At 40.4% G+C, this 27,066-nt stretch overlaps 1 protein-coding gene across 1 annotated transcript in view; it reads right to left on the bottom strand.

Annotated features, from left to right (window-relative positions):
- spidr (scaffold protein involved in DNA repair) overlaps window positions 1-27,066 on the bottom strand; it is a 43,422-nt gene that overhangs the window by 1,709 nt on the left and 14,647 nt on the right. The window contains exons 9-18 of the mRNA XM_005912624.3: window positions 22,917-23,121; window positions 21,043-21,272; window positions 10,993-11,151; window positions 7,798-7,885; window positions 6,447-6,587; window positions 6,295-6,354; window positions 5,556-5,754; window positions 3,184-3,369; window positions 1,981-2,074; window positions 1,784-1,898 (exon numbers count right to left, since the gene is read on the bottom strand). Of these exons, the coding sequence (XP_005912686.1) occupies window positions 1,784-1,898; window positions 1,981-2,074; window positions 3,184-3,369; window positions 5,556-5,754; window positions 6,295-6,354; window positions 6,447-6,587; window positions 7,798-7,885; window positions 10,993-11,151; window positions 21,043-21,272; window positions 22,917-23,121 (1,477 nt within the window). The remainder of the gene's footprint in view (window positions 1-1,783; window positions 1,899-1,980; window positions 2,075-3,183; window positions 3,370-5,555; window positions 5,755-6,294; window positions 6,355-6,446; window positions 6,588-7,797; window positions 7,886-10,992; window positions 11,152-21,042; window positions 21,273-22,916; window positions 23,122-27,066) is intronic.

The raw sequence follows: 27,066 nt of genomic DNA, 5'->3' as shown, positions 1-27,066 counted from the left end.
GACTAATTAAGACTTTATATCTGATGATCTGCTGTTCAGAGAATAAGAGAAGTCACTACGTGTGTCATTACGCAGACTTGGACAAAAAGTGACACCAATTTTCACATTAAAAAAAGTGTTTCTGCGATAAGTGGTCATAAATGTTTCTAATTTCTAATCTGGCAATCGGATGAGGAAGTGCTTTCAGTATCAGATTTAATATGACTGCTGTTGTAGCTCTGTTGCTTTCATAGCATTAAAGAACATAACAGACAAAAAGTTGAGGAAGTGGCCGTCTTATGGTGGGCAACAACAACTGCTGACTGCTACAGAGGGACTTTTCTGTTGGGGGACTGAATTTCTCCTTTTTGAAAGACCTCATATTACAGATATTGACCAGAAAGTTACTGTCCCAACCCAGAAGAACCGTAGCACATCATTCCCTGTAAAATACTGAACTGTCTTTTCAAATCTCAGGTTTGTGTGGACTGAACAGACCAGATAATCTGTCTAAATCAGTGGCCTGGTAGGTGGATTCACTTACGACTCAACCTCCTTGCAACTAGTTAAAACTCATGGTTGCCTGGCGACTGCATTACATTTTTTTTCCTGTTGGAGACCGATTTCAAGTGGTGCAGCCAACTACTCCTTGGCCATTGCATGCAATTCATTTGTGGTAATACGATCATTAACTGTGATAAACAACTGAAAGATGCAAATCCGTTGATGTCTACGTACACAGAAATTTACATAACTACTTAAAACTAATACAAAATATTTACAAATAACTGACTGTAAAATGACATGAGTGCTTGTTAACCTGCTATAAAATAAGACAACCAGAGTACAACCAGTTGGCAGCCAGCTGAGTCAAGTCCCCAACTGCAAAGAAGATGAGTTGCAGACAAACTGCGTTCATTGATGTGCACCAACTCAAATTTATTGCAACATGCTGGCAGTCAGTGTTTATAAATTAGCAATTATTAGCAAACCTTCGCCAATCTGTGTAGGAGTGACTGCAGTCAGTGCAAGTCAAAATTGTGATTGTTTTGAGACAGGTTGCCTCCCACCAGGCGATCTGTGCAATCGCCTTGCAGTCGAAAGGTTGCTGGTATTGCAATATGCATTGGTGAGCTTAACTGGTTGTATTCTCGTTATATCTTTTTATGGCAGGGTTACCACGCACCTTTATTATTTTGCAGTTGGTTATGAGCTTCTGGCTGAAATCTGAATCGAAGCATTTGAGGTTAATCACCATATTACCACAAAGAAAGTGCATGCAGTGGCCAACTTGATCATATTCAGTTGCAAACTCACATCAGACTGAATTGGTCTTATTGTTGCTTTATCACCATCTTGAAGAACAAAAGCTGCTTTGAAGAAGAAGGCAACTGACTGTGAGTGCTTGCACACCTATCACTCTTTTCCCTTGTGTGACTGTAGCATTAGTTCAGAGCCAGGCTGATGCTAAGCTAACTGTCTTCAGGTTGTTCTGTCATGCACGAGTGGTAGTGATCTTCTTATCGAACGGGGCAAAGAAGTACAGTGCTTAACAAATTCATTAGACCACCTGTCACAAAAACAAGAAAACGCCAATGTTTTTAGAAATCTGTCAGAAACTCTGAGCTGGCACAGTGAACTTCTCTGAGAAGTCGAAAAATTCATCAGGGTGTGTTGATTAACCATCACAGAAACATAAAATGTGAAGAAGTAATAAACAATATATTTTTTAAATATTACACTATTCTTTTAAGTACAGCCCTGAAACACTTGGATTTTTTAAAGCCTGCGATGCTGTTCTCACCTTCACCTTCATGGTGCAGTTACTTAATGAAGAAGAAGTCAGGAAGACTTCCAGCTGAGTCTTTGTGTGCGGCTTATCCACGGCAGACTTACAAGAAACACAGTGGAACTTCTGACTGCAGAAGAACACAAATATAATGTGATACTTCTGCCAGGATGACAAACATGAAGCTAGTTTGCTTAATTGTGAGGACCTACGGCCTTTCAGCTGAAAGCTCCAAGTTGTCACTGCCACAAAGATTACAGGCAGGCCACGAGTACGCCGTGCTCTCATCCACACCGACAACCACGCCTGCAGACAGAAACAAAACCATTAGAAATGACAGGGGGGGACATTCATGCATGCTGCACAGCTCTGCAAGACTTTAGTTTCTGTTTTTAACCGGTTCTTTTTCATTTCTTGATATTTTTAGCCAAAGGAACAGCGATAAATGTTCGACGCACAAGTTTGAAAATGTGTGCATGCTGGTGACAGGGTGTAAGCGATAAACACATCCCTTTCAATTTTTATCTGAGATTGTCATGATAAATGCAGCAAAGACGCACTCCCTGCCTAAACATCATCACACTTGACAACCACAGTTGCAGCCCCACGACTTTGTATCCTTACACAGGATACTAAATTCAAACCTGATAATAACTTCTTGTACTTTCCATTTTGGGCCTTTTTTTTTCCACTGGTGATTTCCAGAAGGTGTGAGTGCAAGACACAAGCTTGTTTTATTTTCATTCAGCCATCTGACCAAACATGTAGAGCAACAGAGGCCAGAACACAGTGTGATTTTCGCCCTCCATGCTGACATGAAATCAGCAGATGTAGATTATTATCTGCTTGAAGCAGCTCTATAATACACCACATTTACATAATTGGAGAAAAACAAACCAAAAAAGCTTCAAAGCAAGGATGTTTAACCAAAGTAAGTGAGGTTGGTGGCAATAAATTTAATTAGTTGATATATACTTTAATTAGAACTCATACGAGTAGTTTATCATTTATGTTTCAGATGTGGCAGCTGGTGGCGATCATAACTGGTGTTAGCAAACATTATAAATCCCTAAAAGCAGCAAGACTGCTTGTGTGCACAAAAAACAATTGAGGGAAAATACCAACGTTCCCTCAAACTGTAACTCATTGTCACCAGAAGTTTAAAGCTTCGGGGGAGGCAGGCGGTTTAGTGAAAAAATGTAACAGGAATGGACAAGAATCCAGTCATTTTTCATGTTTTTGTTTGCAAAAAAATCCTTTACAATTCAACCTGAGGACAGTGACTAACAAACAGAGTGCAAACTCCTGCATCCACACCAAAGCCTCTTCTTGCGCTGTAAGCACACATTTGCCATGTTCTCCAGGAATTGAGCTAAATGGAAAAGCATGGGATCGAGTGAAAGGCAGAAGCAGACCTGTGAGAGTGCAGAGGGAGTTGGGTGTGGTCTCCAGACTCAGTGGATCCAGTCTCGCAGGCTGGGGCAGGGTCTTCGCCTGGGGCTCAGGCAGCGACTGCAAAAGTAATTCTGGCCTGTTTGTGGACTCGAGGCAACCGTCGGAGCATACCTGAATAACTGACTGCTCTGCGCAGAGAAGGACACCTGGAGGTGCAAATGCCAAAAATGAAATATCACATTGAAAGAACAAGTTCTAGTCTTAAAACTGCTACTGTGGTAAAGATGTAGAAACTACCAAGTAGAAACTGCCAAGGGAAAACAGGAAGCACCGCATGCTTCTGATGGCTGATTTTACAGGTGGGCTTCAGCTGGCCATGCAGAAGTACAAAAAACAAAATATAATGTAGTGCAAGTACGGTTAGGTTCATAAGTTTCTGGGCAATGACGCGTTTTAAACTTTTCCTCTGTTCACCACCACAAAGGCTTTTAAATAAAATGCAATGTGATGTAAATAAAGCGCAGCTTTTCAGTTGTAATATGAGCGGTTAACCAAATGTATTGGAATAACTGGTCAGGAATTGCAGCCAATTTTATACTTTGTCCCCCTTAAAGGCTCAAAATTAATTCGACTCTTGGTTGACAAGCAGTTTTGTGACATTTTCGACATTAGGTGAGTCCCATTTTCTAATTTTTCCACAACAAATACAAGCAGATAAAAAAGTTTTTTGCAGCTCAAACCCCGGCAGCCTCATCTCGTCACATTTCCCATACCAGCTGTGAATCATGCTGACTTTGGCTAAATTTCTGGAAACGAGGACTCCCTCTGGGAGCAACTGCACTGAGCTCTCCGGAGCTTTCCAACAAATGTGACTTTTACAATAATAAAATGTATTTTTTAATGTCTGATTGAACATAAACACAGAGTATCTGTTTGTTCCAGAGTGACCACTACATTCAGATGCTTTCAGAAAGGTGAGCTTGTGCACATCTGCTGTTGAGAGATCAACAATGTGTGAAATTCACCTGTATTTTGATCCTACGAATCTGCCACTAGGATAAATAGTATGTAAGGAATCATTTCCATATTTTTATTCTTGGGCTCTACTCGAGTATCTCTGCAGTTAAAAGAGGCGTGTGCTTGTGTGACTGTTACTTTAAGCTGTTTCCAACAACACTGCCTCACACATGAAAACAAACCAGTGTGTGCAGATGAACTGATAGACATTAAGTCAGCCAACAAGTTGTCCAATAAAAAAATAGAAAAATAACAAAAAAATCATAAAAACATCTGGAAAGACTCAGGAAGTTCACACTTTTTGTAACGGCATACAACTGTTTGTGCAACTTTTCCCACACAAGAGAAGGAGAGTGCAAAAATAAGTACAGAGCTACAACAACCACAGTGATGGGAACTGTGCCTTATTGAAATTTAAAACAAAATCCTCAAACTACAATTTTGAGGTACTTACACTTTCCTAGTTAAAGCTTCAAATGTCTGTGTCCTGTTATCAGTTTCACCAGAAACATTTCACCTCTAAACTTCTCACCTGCTTTAACCCTTCTATTTATCCACTGCTTTATTCACAGTGCTCAGGTCCTCAGACCAAACTCATCTTTGCAGTCGTTAGGCCTGATGGCTGTGCCCTGCAGTAGGCACCTACTGCCTTCCTGGCACCTCCATCCTCAACATCCTTTATCCAATATATCCATCTGTACAAAGCTGTCCAAACCATCTCAGCCCTGCTTCTCTAACTCTTCTCCAAGCAACTTTTTTCTCAAGCTGAGTTGTCATTTTTATTCCCATGCATCCTGGTCACTCCAAATCAAAATCTTAGTATATTAAGCCCCGCCTCCTGCCATTTTTCTCAGACCTCAGGGATTAATAACCATGAACATACTTTTTCCTCTTCTATTTCAAACTTGATGATTGGTTATTTAGATTTTGTTTGAGCACATATGTGTAAACATCTGTATGCGTACTTGTATAAACAGGCATCTGTCTAGATGTGTATATGTATAAATTGTTGTTTTATGTCTGAAATGAAAGGTTATCAACATCATCTGCCCTAAAAAAGGTATTTGTATAGCAGCTGCTTTGATGTATGACCTTTGTTGGGGTCCATCCATGTGGCTGGGAACTACTGAATACCACCTCAAACAGTCATACAGCAGTTTAACAGTGTAACAAATCATAAAATTTGTAACCATAGACGTTTTATTTTATACCTACCAGTGCTACAACACTCTAAGTTTATGAAGCTGATGATCCCAGTTTTGATTTCGTCATGAACACAATTTTAAATGCAGCTCTTTTGCTTTCCCTCCCTGAGAGTGACTTTTGCACACATGAGGCCACTGTTAATGCTCGAATCGTTTACATAAAGCTCTACCGTGTTCTTTGATGGCATCGCTGAACGACAGGCGACAGACAGCGGGAGAGTTTAGTGTTTTGAGGACGGAGGAAGTGAGCACACAGGAAGTGTTCACACACAGAGGCACAGTGCGCCTGCACGGCCTCTCTGACTGCTCCTCCTGTAGACTCGGGTCGGTGAGCACCAACCAAACCTCACCCTGGCCTACATCAGTGTTCTGCAGAAGAAACAGAGACAAAGACAATAAAGAACACAGGCAGGGAATTACGTGGAAACCCAAATGACCTAGAAAGAGGCCAATTAAAGGAAACATGACACAACATAGCTTACAAAGCAGAAATCAGATGGTATTTATCACTTCTGTAGAAGAATTGCTTGAAAAGAGCTACGAAAAGAGGAATCAATCAACAAACAATGCTGCTGAAGGAGTGCAAGAACACTAAAAAGTTAAATAACTGTGTTTCAGTGCGGTGAGTGCATGGCAAAGTCCACCACTTCGAACTGAGCTGTTATCTCATCTTGGTCAAAGTTTAAAGGTTTCACCAATCAATGGTGAAGAACAGCGAGGCCTCGCACAGGCTGTCATAGACCGGGCGATATGAACTCTGCAGTCTACGTCAGAGCTTATCAGCACGTTAGTTCAAATGATCTCAACAGGAAGACTGCGGCGCTCCAGAGGGCAGAGTGTTTGCTCTGTTCTTTAACAGAGGTTCAATTAAATTGCTCTTTTTGTGGCGTGACAATAAAGATACAATACCTGCATTCTCTTGTATAAAACAGTGGCAATAAAAGTGCAGCGGCAGGTTTTCGTCTCGCTCTGAAAAAGAAAAGGTTTGAATCAATCTGCTGAAGATAACTTATCTCAATCTGCTGAAGATTTCTGTGTGCGTGCTCTGAGAAACTGTTCACCTGCAGTATGTCTCGTAAGGTACGTTGTGCAGGGTGAAGGTAAAGCAGGGAAGCAGTCTGATCCTCGGTGAGCTCCACTGAGCTCTCCTGGCCTGACAGCAGGTAGCAGAAACTCGGAGATGGAGCCAAAGGTCGGCTTTCCTGTGGACACGGGACACGGCTAAGTCACAGAGCGTTCTCAGCAGTCTACTGCCTTCACACGGCCCTGAGAGCTCTACACACTGAGACCAAAGGAGATGAATGAAAACACATTTCGGAAATTGGCAGTCTGGATTTCTCTTTTTAACGTTTTCATGGTTTCATCTAATTTAATTAAGCTGCTCTATGCTGACTTCCCGTTTGTTAAAATGATCCGTTTGACTCTTCAGCAATGCTACATTCCTGTTTTATTGCAAGAAAAAGCTGGAAATAAGAGACAACTACAAACTCAAAGTGGTTCCAGAGCTCTGTGAACCACCGCCCACATCTCAAATTTGATATGTGATTCAGGCAGGTTGGGTGGTGTGTTCAATAATGACCAAACAGAGTTTAGTCAGTGGGTGGGGTTAAGAAGGGTGATTTTATCTGTGCTAAAAGTGCTGTGAGCAAGGATGAAACAAATGCAGTTAAACAAAAACTGTGACTCTGAAATGTCTTTCTCTTATTTTCTTTTGTTTTGTTGGGACAGACTTTTCACCGAAATCTCTACCGCAGGTTTCACGTATGCTGGAAGAAAACATCAGCTGGTTGCTGCCAACTTATAGATCGCATCTCTGAATGAGCGAGCATGAGGAGGAAAGAAGTTCAAAGTTCAATTTGGTTATCAGGATGTCAACTAAATTCACAGTTTATATAAAAGCAGTTTCATTCCTGTTGCGTTTCAGTTGTCACAGTTTTCGGGGATTTCTTTCTGTGTTGTATAACAATGCAAACTGAACATATGTGTAATTAATTAGGGCTGCAACAGTAGCTGAATTCATTCATTATTAGTTTGTGGTTTTACTTGACTCGCAACGTAAGCATGGTCAGTCCACGTCCTCTTGTTCCTGCTTTATTGGAGGGAAATATTTCATCTAATTTCTGATCACCGAATTTAAAAAAAAAAAAGGATTGTACTTGGAAATAAAGCATTGCAAAATAAACAAAAATTGGTTTAGAAATTATTTTACTACAGTGCTAATGATTTTGTTTGGGATCTGAATAAAAAAAAAAAAAAAAAATAGACATTTCAATCACAAGTTTTAAATGCTACCTTGGGCCATTTTAAAGGCTTAACAACTGATCAGCTGAATACAAAACTATCAGCAGGTTAAATCTGGTTTCAGCTCCTGTTATAGGGCTCAGCTGAATTATCTCTACAGTGAGGACTTACACTTGGCATACTAAGTGAGTCTCCATGATCCTTGAGAGGCATCGCTGGGGGCCACAGGCTGTCTATCAAGCTGAAAAGCCTGGAGCTCCTGGGAGTGAGACAAAAGAGAGAGAGAGAGAGAGAGAGAAAATACCTTGATGTATGCTCAATCATTCAGGTAATCAACAAAAAGTTGCTTCTGTTATGTGGATGTTGTGTTTTCAGTGGGAGAAACGTTTTATCACTCATCCAAGTGACTTCTCTGGTCTCAGCTGAATGCAGGTTTCTTTAGGGTTTATAAGGTTGCTGAAAACACTAAGACCAGATGAACTGAATCAACTTTTTGGGAGAGAGAAAATGTGAAAAGAGGGGCACGGGGGTGGGGGGATGGGGAGGTGAAACTAGTGAATAAGTGAGATGGGGAGCTTTCACAGCCAGTTTCACTTCCACTGAAACAGTTTTCTGCTAAAACAGAGCTTGTCCTAACAGCACCTAGAATTAACAGTGAGCATGCTCGGGCTGGCAGAGAGGAGAACTACGCTGAAACTGCTTCTTACCGGCAGGTTAAAGGCTGGGAAACATTCACACCCTATGCAAATTATGATATTATTGTGGCACAAAAATAACAAGGTTTGAAAAACCAATTACAAGTGACATGAATTGTCCGTGACTTTAAGCCCTGATGACTGACATTTGCCATTTCTCACCGCAGTCTTAATCACCGGAATGACAGACTGGAGCAGGATCAAACTGGATGTGCTTTTATGATGTTTAAGTGACGTCAAACTCCAAGTAAGGACTCAATAATTACAAACGGGGGAATAACAGCAAGTCGCAACTCCAGCATATCACGTCAGTCTCCCGCTCTTTTGTCTATTTTCTAAGAAGCCCCTTCTGAGTTCTGCTTAGGTGAGAGCTGCCAACTTGTGCATGTGTGAGCTGTCATATCACCCAGTGGTTAACAACCTGTTAGTCAGCCTCTAATCACAGAGTTTCTTTGTGTGGAACTGGTTCTGCAGCCCAGTCGAGTCCAGTGAGGACTGCTCAAGGATAAGTAATGACAAGCTAACAAGTCTCATTCAGGACGCGGTGATTTTAATGCTGCCTTTGAATACTTAGTTTAACAAAAGTTAAGCACACGCATCTGAATGCAACAAGTGGTAATGGCCACCGCAGTCTGTTGTTAGTGATACTTAAATCTCTTTTGTTAGTGGGTGATGACTGATCATTACACATTTTCTATTTGATTTTGTTGGCAAATCTCCAAAAAAAACAAAAAACAAAACCCACGATCAATCAATCGTTTCCTTAATGACAACCCATACAGCTCACATGCCAGGCTGATACAGTAACAGAATAGTTCAACCATTGTTCGGTGACAAGGGCTTATTGACACTCACATATCTGTCTCTAAAATAACATCAAGTTAGCTCGGGATACGATAAAGACCTGAGGAAATCTGATAGCCTAAAACAACTAAAAGATACCTAAAACAAGTGTCGTTATGTTGACATACAGCCCTGCTACATGTAGCCTGATATTTAATGTACAGACACGAGAGTTGTGTTAAACTTCTCATGTAACAACTGGCAAGACAGCAATATGTTTGCTAGCTGAAACGCGTGCAGCAGATTTAACTGATCTCCATCAATTTCAGATATTTCTGGTTTGGCCAAAAAAGATCAAACCAAGATCTGCCATATAACTGGTGTATGACACTATGAAGTAACTATAACCAAGTGAGCATGAGTTGACGTTCAAATACAAATACAAAAAAATTGTTCTCTATTTATCAGCAGCAGTGACTTCTTGCAGTCTTGTTATCTCAGAGGTGTTAATTAGTTTGCTTTAATGTGGATTTATGGTCTGTCTGAATGTTAGGTTTTTGGTTCTGGGTGTACAAATCTATCCCACTTCAACGTTTCACATCTTTAAGACACACTATGAACAGACATGGGTGGAGAGCACGTCTTGTTGTGAGAGACTGTAAATTTCGTTTTAGGGAATATAAAGACTAAGAGTATGCAGCATCAAACATGCTGTTTTAGTTCCCTTCCCTCCGTTTTTAAACTACCTGCTTAAGCCTGTTCCTCGCAAACAGAAGGTTTGAACAGCAGGTGGGTGGGGCTGCAGAGCTGTGTTCCTGAGAAGACCATATTAGGCATATCCACCCTTACTGACATCACACAGAGCAAAGAGTTAAACAAACTGTCTGAAGCTGAGTCTGATCCACCTCATTTACTCGTACATACTCTGACCACGATTAATATGAGCAGCCACCATTGCAACAAATGACAAAAATAATAAGGGAACACATAATAGGTCCACATTACGGTATGATTTCTAGGATATGCTTAGAAGTCCAGTAGTCACAATTTCTCAGAAACACATGCCTGATTTAACTCAATCTCACGTGTTTTGCCACTTGAGCTAATAAGATGGTCAATGTGCACCTCTGAAGATAGCCCATCCATCAGAGTCTCACCACAGACACCCTCTGGGGAAATTATAGGCTGCGATGGCACTGAAAATACCAAGGATGTAAACATACCCTCAGTCGGTGTCTAAATGTACCCATGTCAGTTCTTCTAACTGCTACTAATCTGGGATCTTGACTATGGAAACTCACGAGGAAAAGCGAGTATGCACCTCAGTATCATTTTACATGTAAACACAGTCACACTGCTGGCAGAACAAAATAATCTTGTTCAAAGCCACAGCACTGCCAGTTCTCACTGTATTGTAAATGTGGTTGTTAATGCCTTAAAAAAAATCAGGACATCCAAAGATAAGCATACTGGAGAGTCACTGAGCACAGCGCATATGGTCCCCAGGCTACTTTACAAACACTTCTTAAAAGGACTTGTCTATCACAAGCATCCACCCAGGGCAGTTTGTCCCTGATGGCTAAAGACTGACAAGATAACCTGTGAAGCAAGATTGGTATCAGTCATAGCACGAACTTCCCCCAATTTCTGGGAACTGAAATGTAGATAAAAAGGCAAAGAGGACTTTGTGTGTGCGTGTGTTTGTGCTCTTTTTTTAATGCACTATTATTGTGTATCCTGTTAAAACCAAATGACAGCACAGGTGGTGAGGGCGAAGAAAGGGGAAGGGGGACTATGGGTTACATAGTTCTTAATGCAGGGTGATTATGCGATTAGAACTGTATAATATTACAATATTACAAAGAGAAGTGGAAGATATGGGTCTCACCTTTCTCGTGTGACCCGCTGTACCACTTTAATGCCTCTCAGCATGCAGGTCTTCCCCTGCCACATCTGGCAGTACCTGCTGAGGTCATCCTCACAAGGCAGGAGTTGCAGCTGGACCACACTGAACATCCCGTAGCTGTCCTGGACGAGCACACACAACCTGGGAAAAGTTAAGTGATTAACTATTAACATATTAAGTAAATCACTTTTTTTTTTAAAGTTGTGAATCTCCTTCTATAACCTTGAAGATACGTATTTAATAGACATGCCTAATGCATTTCCTTCCTCGTAAGTGCTATGCTTATTTCAGACTCCTTCTTTGACTGAATAGAGTAAAAAGAAATCTAAGCTTCATTTTCTATCTTAAACAAGCCGTTCTTGCTTCTCTCCCCTTAAGCCTGCTTTCTTCTGATTGGTTGACCACCACAAACAGAAGGTTTGAACTGTAGGGGAGTGGTAACAGAGTTGTGTCCCTGAGGTGAATATTCAGGTGATGTCTGATGTAGGTGACTTAGCCAAGAGGAGAAAAAACAGAGCAGTCTGGAGCCTAAGCTTTAGGGCTTACAGGGCTTATTTCTTAAATGTTGACCTCACTTTTTCATTTGAAACTGGATACGTATTGTAACAGATACATAAACAATGTGGTATAAGGAGGATAAGTGCATTTGACTCTTGTCAGTGGTCAGAGATTTATAGAAAACTATAAATATTTGTCATAACACCCTCTGAGAGGATGAAGTGAAGTACACCTGACAGCTTGAATCAAATGACGGTATTTTTTCAGGACCTCCTAAGAAGTCACTTTTCTTTCAGGACTCTCTGCATTAACGTAAGGTTCAGTCGTTCACCTCTAGCTGGCCACAGATGCCTACATTAGGTTTGTCCTCCATTTCTAATTGTTGTTGATATCAAGAGAATCACTGACAGGCCTTCGGGACCAGCATGAAGCAAATTTTTCTGCCTAGTTGACAAATTTTATCACACATAACTGGCATGAATTTGCATCTCGGCAGACTTTTAAATGTAACCATAGTTTAGTTCATTTGCATTTAGCGTGAACAGACCCAAATATTTATAGACAGACTATATGGCCATGATATATATGCTAGAAGCAGTTTATTTAAACTGCTTTCCACAGCATGTTGGTGTGTTTTTTTGGGACACCATTCACCACCTTCCAAACTCCAGATATATTTAAGATGCATCTTTGAAAAGGTGAACAGTACACACAAAACCAGAACCCACTTAAACAGCGTTGCCACTTAAACAGCGTTGCTATTTTGTACCTCAAAACTTCACGCAATATCCTTTGAATGTATGTTTACACGTTATATAGATGGATTTTTCAAAAGAAGCAGATAATTACAAGCATTTTCCACCAAATACTTGTCAGGGTTTGTTATTCTGTAACAACAGGATTACTTTAATCAAACTCAGCAGCAACTACTGGCTTGTTACATGGGTTGATTGTAAATGCAAATTAACTGATCAATAAATAATGTCGAAATAAATGGTTTAGCACAAGTGTTTGTGTTGAAAATATTAGTGTAACATATTTTCTTATTCCCCTTTAAATGAAATAAAAATTTTATTTACACCCATGTAGTTCAGGATTAGTCCTGAGATTTATGACTGTTAATGCTGGTGGCTGGTTTGACAGGTTGCCGCTGACACAGAAGACCTTTGGCATACAAAGTTATGAGGCAGTGAACTGCTGTGTATGCCTGCACTCTGCTGCTCCCATTGAGCGAAGAGCTTGAACTGCTACAGGCTCCACTATCTCTCCCAGTCAAGCCCAGACACAGCCCTGTACCAGCCCTGAGAGTAAACAGGAGAGTTTATATCCCCTGGTTAGACAAGCAACGGCCAGAGAAGTAGAAGAGAAGGAGGAGGAGGAGGAAGAAGAAAAACAAGGGAAAAGGGAGGACTGTCCATAATGCATGTGGATGCATGTGCATACAACAGACAGAGGAAAGTTTTGAGACTGTTTTTAACCGACTGATTGGGCCTACGAATGTTTTCTGTTGCTATACTTGGGTTCTGTCTGTATTTGTTTTGAAGGACCTGGAAATAGATATCTAAATATCATTCCAGACATGACTCTCGGTGGTATAAGCCAAAGATTTAACCAAGATTATTTTCAGTTGTTTGCTTAATCTAAAATCCCAAATCAGACATATACAACACTTTGTTAAATTAACAAGTTATTTTTGACACACCAGACCGAGACAAATGCTGCCCTCTCTGGGGTTTTTTTTTTTTTTCGCTTACAAAGCTGTAAACATGAGTGCAGAAGTTCAGCCTGTATAGCACAGTAAATGAACCCCTGCTTATTTTATACATGATGTTTATCAGAGAAAGGAACAGCCAGCAAGTCAAAGACAAAACTTTAAAATTCTTCCAAAACACAGTAATGTTTAAAAACACATTTATATCTATATCTATATTGACTACAGCTGGAGGAAGCATGGACTCCTACTAACACTATAACTTGATTAACCAGTTCTTTTGGGGTTTTTTAATATACAGCCACACCTCGTCTGAACCTTGTTTTCAGTCCTATTGCCACCGGTGTATCAAATCCAGCTCGTAGCCATGCAGTCTGCCTTTACAAACATTTGTAGAAAAATTGATAGTTTTAAAGAGCTTTCTAAATTTGAGTGTAGTTCTGCAATAGGATGCTGCCATTGCAGCAAGTCTGTTTGTGATATTTCTTCCCTCCAAGATACTCCACCCTCAGCTAGAACTGATATTACTGTAAAGTGCAACCATTTGCACCTTTTCAAATTCTGAAGTGGAAGCATTTAGGCAAGTCAGCCACAAAGTGTTACACCACAGAAAGTCACAGAGCAAAGTTACAAAGTGCATAAAATAGAACAGACTCCTACATGAATCCCCACCAAAGCAAAGCATTTTATGTGCCCTAGTAATCCTATGAGGTATGTTGCTGGGGTCAACCTGGTAGGATCTCCAAATGCCTATTTGTTTTAAATTAATAGGCAGGCAAGGTGATTTTTATGGAGTTAAAAGAAACAAAACAATGGATCGTGGTACCTTGCCCAATCCAGGAGCCAGGCCCAGGAGAGAGGCGTGCACGAGAGTGTCTGGTGGTCGGGTCACAGGGGCCACCCGTTCTGTAGACCTATACCTTCCCAATCTCCGGTCACTCCATTGTCCTACTGAGCAACTTCACCTCTGACATGCGCAATGATACTATGACCCTTTGGGGTGTAGTTGGATGTGACACTGCAAGATCTGAGGGTAGCATGTTTAAAACTGAACTTCCAGATCTTACACCAGTCTTCGGGTGTTTTCACACCTCTGGTGTTCAGTCAGTTTAAATCATTCCCTTGATGCACTTTGTTTGTGCAGATTGAACACAGTGCAGTAATTGTACTCTGGTACAGACCAAAACAACTGCACTAAAACAACTTTGGAGGAAGTGGTCTTGATGTGGTTCCAAATGAACTCCGGAGTGATTCGATTATGATGTGAACAGGACCCGACCTCTATCCAAATCAACTACCAATTGGTTGCAAGTTTGACCGAATAACCTTCCCGTAGACAACTATGCTTTATATTCCAGGATGCGGCAAGGTACTATAAATGTATAAAAGGTAAATTCTCCAGTAGCCCAGAACACAGCACCTTCTTACTGTATTTACTTTTGATGCTCCCACCCCAGACACATCTGGCCAATAAGTGGACTGAACATTCTCATGTAGTTTGTAGAAACACATTTTGGTTCGCTTGGATTTTTCTCTGTGTGAAAACAAACCAAACCACGGGGAAAAAATAACTAACCAAAGAAAATGAACTATAGGTTAGAAAACACCATCAGAGAGGAAAAGGGGCTATGCTTCTTACTGCTAATGGGAAAAAAAACTGTTACTTTGTTGGTTTTGGACTTCATTGTTCAGAATCTGGTCCCAGAGGGCGACGGGAAGAATAGGTGATATCTTTAGTGGGTGTGATCCATTAGGATACAAATGGCTTTCCCTCGCAGTGGCCTAGTGTGACTATTACCAAAGGAGTGTAGAGTTCCACTGATAACACTTTCTGCCTTCCTCACCACCTGTTGCAGGTCCTCTCGGTGAACCACACCATACAGCAGTAGGGCAGAAGGCTCTCCAGTGCTGACTAACAGAAGTCGGTCAACATGTGATAAAGGAGGTAAAAGTTATTGCTGACTCAATAACATCAGCATAAACTTCGCACTAGGGGCTTTGTGGCATGGATTTCCATGGCAAAGCAGCTCCTGTAGGTGTAATGTGTAGGTGGCCTCGTATGCCCCTAACATATTGTGTATTTTGATCAACTAATAACTAAACCTCGAATCAGAGTCATAGAAAACAGAGCAAAGCAGCAAATCTTCTCACTCGAGTATGTGAAACCACAAACTGCGAGGTATTTTAGATAAATGGACGACTTATCAGTCATTTGCTTAAATACAGGATGAAGTATTTTTTATGACAAAACAAAAACTTGACTGTTAAACACATCATTAGCACTTGGGAATTCGCTCTCTAATAACTATTAAATGGTTTGCTTGATTATATCATTTAGATATGTTAGTAATACAACTGGCTCAACTTTAAACGTTTTTAATATGTCGAGAAAACAGGCTGGCTGTATTTTTTGCATGTTTGTTTGTTGGTTGACAAATCCCATGAACAAGTGCAAAAGTAACAATGCTTTTCTGTTTGTCCTGACCAAGCCTGGTGTTTCCTGCTGGAGGTGTTCATATTTCACTGATCCAAACAATTATTTTCTTAAAGGACATAAATTGCAGTTTTTCTAAACCAGGAGTAAATAAAGTTCACATTGAAAATATTTTAGTTCATTAATAAACATTTCTAATGTTCTATTGAGTATTTATTACAGCATATTTGCTACTGATAAACACTCAATAGAACATTAGACATTAGAAATGCTATTCACAGCTTGTTGTGATTCTTATGCACTCACTAATAGTTTTGGAGGTCTATAGCACAAAGTTTTTAGTATTTTCATTTAAAAAAAGAAAGAAATTCATCATTTAAAACCACAGTTACCAACAGCACAAAGCGTGGGTGATTAAAAAAAGCTGCATTTTATCAAAACAAGCCAGACATTGTCAACAAATCAACATCTGACCTTTCCTAAAATATAAATACAGCTGGTAGAGTCTTGCTTGGTGTAAATACACTTTTACTTTTCGTAGAGCATGTTCAGTCTTGAACATGAAACTTGATAGGACACCTGACAGACTGGAGAGAAAAGGGTGACAGGACTTGTTGTGGTGCTGGCTTGTCATAAACAACTACCTCCCCCCTCTGTCAGCCCTTTTAGCTGTTCAAAGACCTACTTCCTCACTCCCCTCACTCCCACAAAAAAAAAAAAAAAGAAGAAGAAAAAATATCCTCAGTCACTGGCCAGTTTTAGTTACAGGCCATTTTCAGGAATTTGTTTTTGTGAGTGATCACAGAATTCTCAGCAACTCAGGTTTTCTTCCAGGAAGTGCGATCCACTGGGTCTGTGCTTACACACATATGAACTCTTTCAGGCACACTGTGAATGCATGGAAGCCAGCGCACATTCACATTACTTGGAAAAACACCAAGTTAAAGTCCCACACATTAAGAATACAGCAGAGAGGCCTCATTGGCGGGGGGCGGACAGGCGGGATTCCTTCCTATGTGCTGTCCACCAATCACTGCAGGCAGAGTGATAAACACGTTTGTAACAGGATCCCTGCAGCACATTGTGTTCCTGCTCAACGAAGAAAAAAAGAAGGAAAAAAAAGAAAAAGAAAAAACAACCAGTCTCTCTCCACTTCCTGCAAACAGTTAATCTCCTTGTTTATTCCATCCCAAATTTACGGGAACTTAACATCTTCTTCAGGCATAAATATCATACTGGCCCGTCTCCCTCGTGTTTTAACACAGTGGCTAAACAACAAAAGGATCAAATAAGAGCGCTGACCAGGCGAGTGAGTCATAGAGGCCAGGGACACAACATGAGAGGTACAAACTGTCCTCATGTTTACACAGAATGAGCCCAGTGGGCTGCGAAGTAAACTACACCGCTCTCCGCAAAGCAGCCATGTATTCTGAAAAAAATAACACAAGCAACAGATTGTAGCACATGATGTTACTTCTGAGCAGCAATGCAAAGCAAAGCCTCTCATAAAAAGACATACAAGTGATCAAAGTGATGCAAAGCTTGCCCATGTTATCAAAAATAAATAAATAAATAAATCAATAGTAAAAATTATAGTAATAATAACAATAAATACAATTCAGGAACGGCTGGGAAACAAAATAAACTTTGTGTACCATCTTCACATCTGTCACAATAAAGGCGGCTGAGTCATCCTGATATTCTAAACTTGAACCCTCGTGATCGACTGCTAACCTCAGCCCCACCTTCATCCTTTCACTATAAACCCGAGGCTGCTGAATCTGGTCGAGCCAGAGAGAAACTGAGGAAAGGGTAAGAGTGTTTCCGGTCAGAGGGCAGCTCATTTGTTTACCAGCCACAGAAGCAGCATGGCAGGAGTGTCATGTTACAACCGCAGCTCATGTAGCCCGTCAGCTGACCGGGGGTCTCCTCCCCTTACCGCCGATGGTCCCTCGGGTCCCTCTGCTTGGAGAAACCGCTGCTTTTATTACTCAGCAAAAGGACAAAAACAACATGCCTGGGGAAGGCCAAGGCAACTGAAGGTCATACTTACTGGATTTGCTTCAAATGTAGCACTTACTGATTTGTTAACTACTACAAGACCACACGAACAAGTCATTTCAGTAAGACTGGAGGATTTTTGATAATTTAGCATGTATGAAACAACAAAAAACAGATTTTCTTGTATCTGCAGTGGAAACAAACCTGCATTTTATGTGTGGCAAATCCACAGATTCATTACTCATCCCTGGTAGTAAACCACAGCTCTACTGAGCATTCGAGCATTTTTCATTTCATTGCAACTTCACTGTTTTGGTTCAGTCTCGGCGCTCTCATCTGCGTCATTTGCTGCCGCACTCGTATGCAGTGCTACATACAAAGTAGGACATTTGGTAACTGAGGAGACAAATATTTACCTCAGGCATTGTTGGAAACAAAAACAAAGCTTGAAGGATTTTTTTTTAATTTTATGGGTGGCTTCAAACACATCTACAAAGAAACGCTAGTAGACGTGAGACTCTGAGCGGCTACCACTTGGTCATGGCTGAAGGAGAGACCTGTACCTCGCTCACATGACTTAATGGTGATGCTCAGCAAAGTGGAAGCGAACAATTTGGTGCATTACGGTAATCAGAATCAAACGGGAAAGAAAAGCTACTTTCCATCCTTAGTGGACAAGTATCCTGTTTACAGCAAATAAACTTTAATGAGCCAATGACTCAGTCTACGGAAACATGATCCATACTGTCAGAGGATCATAAACATGTAAAAAGCCTCAAGGCAGACGATGAAATACTTACGAAAAATAATCAGATTTATGTTCCTGGAACTTGATTTCTTCCTTTCTTCATTTACTATTTTATTGTTGGTGTCATAGCTAATCATTCAGCTACACAAAGTGATGCTGTTCCAGGTCTAAAAGGACAAAATATGCCCATATTTTTGGAGCCTAGTCGGGGTGACGTAAGTAATTACTCCTCTCATACCAGAGACCGCAGCTCACTTCCCACACATCGTTTTTATACTTTCCTTGGAATTACTTTAACACTTCAGTTGTTTTGTTTTGTTTTTCAAAATTCTTTCTTTGACTGAGTTTAGACAATCAAACTATTTGATTAGGGTTAGAAAAGGCTAATTATTACATTGAACACAAGAACACAAAGCTGGAACTTCATCAACAAGTGCCCTTGGTATATTACAGTTCAAACTCAATACAGCCTTTTCAAATTAAAAGCAGTCTAGTTAGGTGGCTTTTATTGTGAAATATTTGTAGTCAGATATTAAGAGTGTGAAAACCCCCCAAACCGAGCGAGTCTCTGAAAGTAAACATCTGTTCGATTTTTGCAAAATGTAACTAACTGGTTATTAGCAGCAGAACAGTTGTCTACAATGTCATAGGTGGGTGACTCTGCAGAGCCCAGGAGGGCAAACCGCCTTTCAAATACACTTCACAGTAGAAGACCACACGGTTGTCAGTTTCCCATCGTTTTCACAGACCACATAACAACTCAGAAGTGGAAATACAAAGACATGTGAACAAACTAAGTTCTGGGCCCTTACGATCCACATACAGCCCTTCTGTAGTATTACAATGACTAAAAATAGCAAATATCTGCCAGAGAAACAGTTTCCCAATGATTTAGAAATGAACTGTAAATGACATTCCTACGAAAAAACAAAAAAAAAAAAGTAAGGACAGCTATATGCATTTTCAGGTAGGATGGGGGTGAATTACAAGGGAGAAGAAATTCCTCACCTGAGCCAATTAGGTGCATTATTTATTTATTTTTCTGTTCGTTTTAGGGCTCACAGTCTTATTTATCACTGAGGGAAGACAGGACCTGGAGCTTGGCAGCTGGATTACAGTTGTACTAGTCTGTCATTGTGATGAAAGAAAGTCTATCCAGAGGCTTACTCTTACCCACAGCCATGAGCTTGTGACTCACATTCAGACTCAGGCCTGATTTAGACAGGGAGGAATCGTTATAGAGCCTACGGCATAACACGCACAATTTGCCAACATCTTTGCCGGAATTGACGCTTGTGCTTGTGCATGTGCATTATGGGTTATTTACTATGTGGTGGTGTCCCGATGACTTAGAAACAAATAAAATGCTAGAACTTTTTGCATCCTGGGTATCAATTCTTTGTTGGGGTTATTTTTTTGTGGGGCGGAGCTTAAGTTTTTCTAGTGATTTGTAGATTGCCTCATGTCCAATGTGATATTTGGTCCAGGAATTTGCTGACATATGTGAGTCCTAAAATTGATGCTATAATTATGATCCCTTATTATTAAGGCCATGATTGTTATTCTGTCACTGATCAATTTAAAAACTGTGTTTAAAGAGGAGCCTGAAATATACAGGACAAGAGGAGTCAATGATACTAATGAGGCCCATCACAACAGTCACGGGCAGCATCGACCAAATGTGTAATTACATTTCTTGGGTGCAGTGGTTCCAACATAATAGGACATAGATTTCCTGGTGAAAAATCCCCAGTCGGAAGAGGAATCCCTGCACCTTTCTGGTGAAAAAAAGCCAGAAAAAGTGGTGCAGGTATCTGATCAGGTTGTTGCTTGAACGCCTCCCAAGGGGGAAACATGGCAAACTGGGTTATACTGTGCAACTCTTTTGGTCAATGAATGCTAGAGGATACTAGGCTATTTTACCAAAACAGCAGAGTCCATAAGCAGATTCTGAAGACTGCAGATAAATGACTGACAGGCGACACACAGTGTAACAGTTAATGTTTTGTCTTAAAACAAAACAAAACAAATGAATAAAAAGATTCTTAAATTATTTGCTGATTAAATGAAGGAAAAACAAATCTGCCTGATTTGTTTATGACCATACATTTTCTGCAGTACCAAGAGGAATTATGTTTTAACATGTGAAGGAAAAACACTTTGGTTTCCCCTTATTAAGGTAAGAAAAAAAAACCTGCTACAAAGCTGCTCCACCCAGAGGAGTGCGAACGGGCAACAATTCAACTCAGACTTGCTGGTGCACGAGATTCTGAAAACATCATGCTGTCTTTCCTGAGAATTGGCCAGAACCATTCACAGAGGGGCTGGATTCAATTAGAAATGTTTGTGTCCTTTGTCAAGCAATGCCATATGGCTGGAGACAGCGTGAGCACTTTGTGGGGCCTGCTGTGCTGTGAACAATAGCTCGACCGCTGAGACACATCGTGCCACCGAGGAGAAGCATGCAAAGCCCGAGAGCAAAGAAACTAGCATGAAATCTGAACAAAAAGAATAATCTCAATTGGGGCAGAGCTCTCACAGCAGATAAAATACGATTCATTTTTCCCAGCTGTTTCTGGCTTCATGTGACAAACCAAAAGGCCTCCCTGGGATCCCAATTATGAGCTCGCCCAACAATACCTTGTTTTGCCTTTCTCTGCAGGAGGAGCTGTAGAGGACCTGAGGGGAAGTCTTGGTTTGAGGATGGACACAGGAGAGCAGTCAGCAATGGGGATGGAGTAAACTCTCTGCACAACCACCTCTACATCTTGCTCCACAGAGCCAGCCTGGCCGAGACCTTCGATAGCTTCCAGGAGAGAGACGCAGTATCTTGTCAAAACTCTAGAAGGCCCCAAACTGCACTGAGCAACCTGTAACAGAGAAACACAAGAAAATAACATCACATCGCCCCAAAGTGTGACTTCTCAGAGCTGAATAGGTTATTTAATCAATTAGCTGACTGGTAGAAGATTACGCTGATAAGTACTTTGATAAGTTTGTAGGCATAAACAGTCAACTGTCACTTGTCTCAACATCTCAGATATGAATGAATGAATGAATGAACGAACATCTGGATTTCTTACTGAGCTTAAAATCAAAGTTAACTGGATAAAACAATACATGTATTGAATCTGGAAGTTAGTGATAAGCAAACAATTCATTCACTGATAAGATAATCAATAGATTATTTGATATTTAGAGATATTTTAACATTAACATTTTAACATTAGGAGACATTAAAAAAATGCAGGCATGTCTTATTATTAGAAAATGCCCTATATGACACTCACCAATACATTCAAGTATGAATATAAGACACATCTTTGTTGGAAGAGAGTGCAATAAGCTCCTAGACTTTAAGGTTGTTTGTGTTTTTAAATAATTAAGCCTTTTTTTTAGGATAAATGCATAAACAATACATAAATACACAGACGAACATGGCCAGTTTACACTGTTCTTAAAACACTCAGACAAAGAAATGAAAAAAGACTATAAAAGCTATATGGGCAAAAGTACTGGGCCACCTACACATTTCACAGGCGGAGGTTGGCCAATGGAAACGCTGTGTGGCACACAGTTTTTTGTGCTGATGTTAATGTCAGAGGAGGCAAGCAGCTCTGCAGATAGTGGGTCTTTTTTATTTATTTAATTTGTTTTAAACACACTATATGTCTCAGCACTCGGTAACCTCACTTTATAATGTTACGTGGTCTGGCACTTCTTGGCTGAGTTGCTGTGGTTTTTAAACACTTCCACTCTGTAACAATACCACTTACAGCTGATTGTGGAATATCTTGGAAATCTCACAAACTGACTCACTGTAACAAAGGCATCCTATTACAGTATCATCCTTGAATTCACTCAGCATCAATGTTTGTAAAGGCAGACTGCATGGACTTTATACACCTGTGTTACTTTTGTCCATGTAGTGTATGATCCTTCACAAGTAAAAGAGAACTACAATTTCTGCCTTTCTTAGCTCCATAAAGGAGAAAACAGCTAAATGTTCTTTTTTTTAGTGGATCAACTAAACTTCATGAAAGTACTGCTATTAAAACTCACTCAGTGAATCAAACATATACATATATCAATCACTTCTGATTGCGACAGCAGCAGAATAGAGTGATTCCGCATCCAACTGAGACCATTTATTGTTTATATCTGAGATCTGTATAAAGTGAGCATGATTAAACCTGGGGAAAAAAAACAACACTCTTTCAGTGTTGATTTCATAATTATAAAGTCATAAAAAACATTGATGCAAGCCTCAGAGTGTTTTGTGTTTATACATATTGACTAAACCTGAGCAGAAACCTTACAGCCAGTAGAAACCTACTGCACACATAATCATAAAGTGCAGTCATTTTCTTAAACCGATGACAGGAGTTTTAGAGGCATAATACGGTTTGTATAATCTCCTAAACGGCTTCCTCTTTATGTCAACAAGTACTTTACATTTTGAATTGAAATAAAATGTTACACACTTGACTGTAAAGGCGATAAAACACACACACCTGCTTCACATTGCTCTCCTCTGTGGTCCTGCATGCATCCAGCACTCCGAATGTTTTTCCCAAATAATATGGCATGCGCTTTTCTGCAAAGACTGGGCCTCTAGGAATAGACGCATTGGCCGATTTGGAAGCACAGAAGACCTTCTTGCTGAAGTGTGTGTTGAGAATAATAGGACAGCTGAAGCCCTCAACAGAAAGGCTCTGCCTGCAACAAGTAAAGTTCATCAAGTTTAGATTCAAGGCAAATCTGGTATAGCAGCTGTTTGAGCGTTTCTTATGCTGGTTCTTAATAAAAGTTACCACGGGGTTTGAGTATTTTAATATTGCATGAAATAAACATCTATAAAGTTGAAGGGCAAAGATAAACAGCTTTACGTTATGATTGTCTTGATAACACTTGAAAACAGTCAGATTGTGAATTAAATGGAAGAGGCTGTTGCATAAACGTAGAGGGGTGGGGGCTGCTAGCTCGAGAACCTTTTGAATGTCAAACTCAGATAAGGTACCAGCCACCTCCACAGGTCTGTTCGCTGCGTACCACCCAGCACAAAGTACAAGTTCAAATACGTTAACCTCCTCCAAGACGAGAGAAGAACGCAACGGATGCATGCGTCCTCTTTTACTTTACCTAGTGAAAGACAAAATTTCCAAGTAATTACATGTCGCAGTGCTCAATCTGGGGGATGCGGGTGAGAATACTTTCCAAATGTGATGTCATGCGTGGAAAAATACTTCAGTCGTCACAGTCAACAAGCCTGAGAGTGAACTGATGAAAAATCAAACTCAAAGTGTGTGTGTGTATGTGTGACCTGACGTGCTGATCTTGCTTTAATTTTTTTACTGTTATCAGCTTAGATTTCACTCATCTGTAAGTGGCACAGAGATGCTGAACCACTCCTTTAAAACCTAAAAAAACAAAAGCAAAAAAAACCACCTCAGGTCTGGTACTTTGGCTCATTGACATAAATACGGCCCATCTGAGTGGCACCAGCTTAAAAAAAAGAAAAAAAGTAGGATAACAGTAATTATATAGCACTGTGTTGTTGGTAAGTATAAATTACGACTTTTTCCACATGTAACATTGATAATACCGTGATGATGGCTTATCGCTGAGTCAGGGCCAAATGCACTCTGTGACTGGAACCTCTGTGCATGTCGCAGCTCGCCCAAGACGTGTGGTGATACTTAAACACGCAGATAAGTGTGGAGGGGGGGACTATTTGTTTAGACATATAATGAAAACACCGTGGGAAAGAATTTATGAGCCAAATTATTAGATTCACACGGTTTATGTGCACCCACATTTAATGAAAGGGAGTCTAATGTGACCTTAAAGAGTTCAGACTTAGAGTTCTGGATTTACAGGAATTACTTTATTTGCTGGTCAGTTTGGAGGCTTTATTATTTTTTTTAATAGTCCTTACTGTATAGTACTGATGAGTGTTTCTAATATTTTCCACTTGTCCACTTCCACATGTCTTTATTAAATAGACTGTAGCTGTAAAGTAGAGCCATGTTTGACAGCAAAAAAAGAAAAAAAAAAAAAGCTAAACCACACAAGTATAAGTTCCTGCCACAGTGTTGTCCCTGATTGCGCTGGACTGTACATACTGTTACTGGCATTGTTTCCATCCCCTGGAGCATTTTTGTCTTTGTTTTTGGTCATGCAAGACTACCAACTACACAATGACTATGGAGAAAATCCAGTAATGGGTTTTTATCAGTGCAGGTGGAGACATCTGTGACTCATCCACTGCAAAATAATCTACCCTCTTAATGGCAGGTATATATCAAGTACACATATATGAAAAGAAGTTTTTCCTTTCTTGGTGGCTCTATATCATAAAACAAAGGATAGTAGACTTTTTGGGGCCAGAGACCCTGCACAGGGGATATTTTCTACTACAGCCTCAACTTGTTCGGATTCAGTATCACTTGACAGTGCAGACTAGTATTTCCTCTGCTTTCCAGCCAAGCAGTGGGCTAATAAAGCAAGATGCTTATCAGCAGGGCAGTTTGTTGCACCTGAGAAGACAGAGGTGCTGTGTCACAAGCATATGAGTTCATAGTGGCATAAAATTATGACACAAGACACACTATGCTAGCTTTATGAACAAAAATTGCCCCCAGTCTACAGCTTTTAATGCTAAATCAAAACTGTAGGATTAAGAGTAAGATATTGTGCAGAGTTCTGGTGGTCTCCACTTAAAATAACCACTACCATGAAATCTCTGTGATATTTTAAAGACCTCATATTGTAATTTAATCTTACCAGAGCATTTTACTCTCAGACTGTAGACTGACAGGTTCACAGAGTTCATAGCTATCAGGATCCTATCCTGTGGAACCAGCTCCCAGTTTGGATTCATGAAACAGACACTTGCTACTTTTAAGGTCAAGTTTAACCCTTTCCTTTGTGATAGTTAGAGTTGTATCTTGCAAACTTGAAGGACCCCTAGCTATGCTGCTACTGTTATTTACTTCCTGTGACGCACAGTGTCTCCCCTGCCTATTTTTTTTTTAAAAATATATCACTACTGCATATCATGAAATTGTGTCTCTTTTCAGTGGTTTGTGTTTTTTCTTCATCTCCCTATGGTCTCCTTTTTCCTCACTTCAACTAGTTGTAGAAGACTGCTGTGCCTCCCTGAGCTTGGTCGTGTCAGAGGTCTCTTCCTGTTAAAAGGGAGTTCTTCCTTCCCACCGTCACCAGTTGTTTGCTCATAGTGGAGTGAACAGCGCTTGAGTGTTGAAGTTGTATCTCTAAACCTGTAGGTTTTTGTCTTGCATTATAAAGCACCTTGAGGCAACTGTTTTTATGATTTGGCACCATATAAATAAAACTGAATTGACCTGAATTCAATTGAAATGTCAGTACATAGTACATGATGCAATGTTACCAAAAATAAAGGAGTTATATGATCTACACTATTAAAATAATACTTACATTTTAATGCATCAATACAATAGTATCGTTATCTGAATATCTGGTTTCTTCTTTTTGTCGTTCAGCAGCATTTAAACCAATTCCTGTGTGGTTTGAGTGAGTGTAAGTATTTCTGGTGTACTTTAAATAAATTTGCATGTTCTAAATACCTTAAATAATGTTTGCCAGTGCTTTTATACAAATAAAACTTCTGAATGCAGGACAACTTGAAGTGTGGTATTTTTAGAGCGACGGTACCTTGCTTACTCTGATGATGAGATTAGTTTTTTTTCCCACCACAGCTGAATTTTGCCAACCTTAAAAAAAACAAAAAAACTAAACAAGCACAAGACAAGCAACGATTAAGCCTCAGCGATCGTTATCTGACAAGAGATCACAAAAACAATCTGTAAAAGCCGTACTCTAATCTTAGCAGAGCAGAACGTGCTGTTCATATTCACATGAACAACACCCTTACAGGAAGCATGATCCATTGTGAACAGGTGAGTGGGCAGTTGTCATCATCAGACAGGTAGCCAGGTTAAGGAGCGGCACTGACTGCTTGCGTCACAGCTTGTAAGTGAATAATCCCTGCAGGTATTTCCGCTCGGGCCTTGGCCCACTTAAAACAAGGCGTGGGAGGTGGGAGGAGTCAAACTACTCGTTGCAGGAATTATGGGGGTGGTTAACCCCTCGAGTGTCACACAGGAAACTGATAAGAGGAATTTTACCAGACAGGCTGCTCATCTAATTTCTGTGTTTTTTCCACTTTGGCCTGGCCTGTAGCTGTTAACATTAGACTCAGAGAACATCCACTTTTTCTTGCTGTTATGATGTGCATTTATACAGGCAGAATACTGATTGATTTAAACTGTCAACCCCACAAATAAACAGAAAAAGATTTTAAGATACACGCAAAAATAATGCTTTGAAGGAGTAAATGGTTGTGGCTGAAGAGAATAAAACAGGAAAGGAGAGGTGCTAAAGCCAGAGATCCTCTCAAACCACCATGTGTTTTCAATCTCAGGCCTCTGGCTCCCTCCACTCTCTACTCCCAAATGCTCCAGAAAATAATCCTACTGTGTTTTTTCCCCGGCTTGCTGGAAATGACCTAACTACTGCCAGGAAGAGGAATGCGAAGCATTCCCTGGAGCTGTTTGTGACGTCAGAGCGCTGAGGAGGCCCCTGCGCTTCCGCCAGCTTGGATATTCCAGATCAACCCAA

Source organism: Haplochromis burtoni, unplaced genomic scaffold, assembly GCF_018398535.1.
Source record: "Haplochromis burtoni strain Fernald_Lab_line unplaced genomic scaffold, NCSU_Asbu1 Contig_3, whole genome shotgun sequence".
In the NCBI taxonomy this organism is placed as follows: domain Eukaryota; kingdom Metazoa; phylum Chordata; class Actinopteri; order Cichliformes; family Cichlidae; genus Haplochromis; species Haplochromis burtoni.
This window is presented reverse-complemented; position numbering and strand designations above follow the sequence as displayed.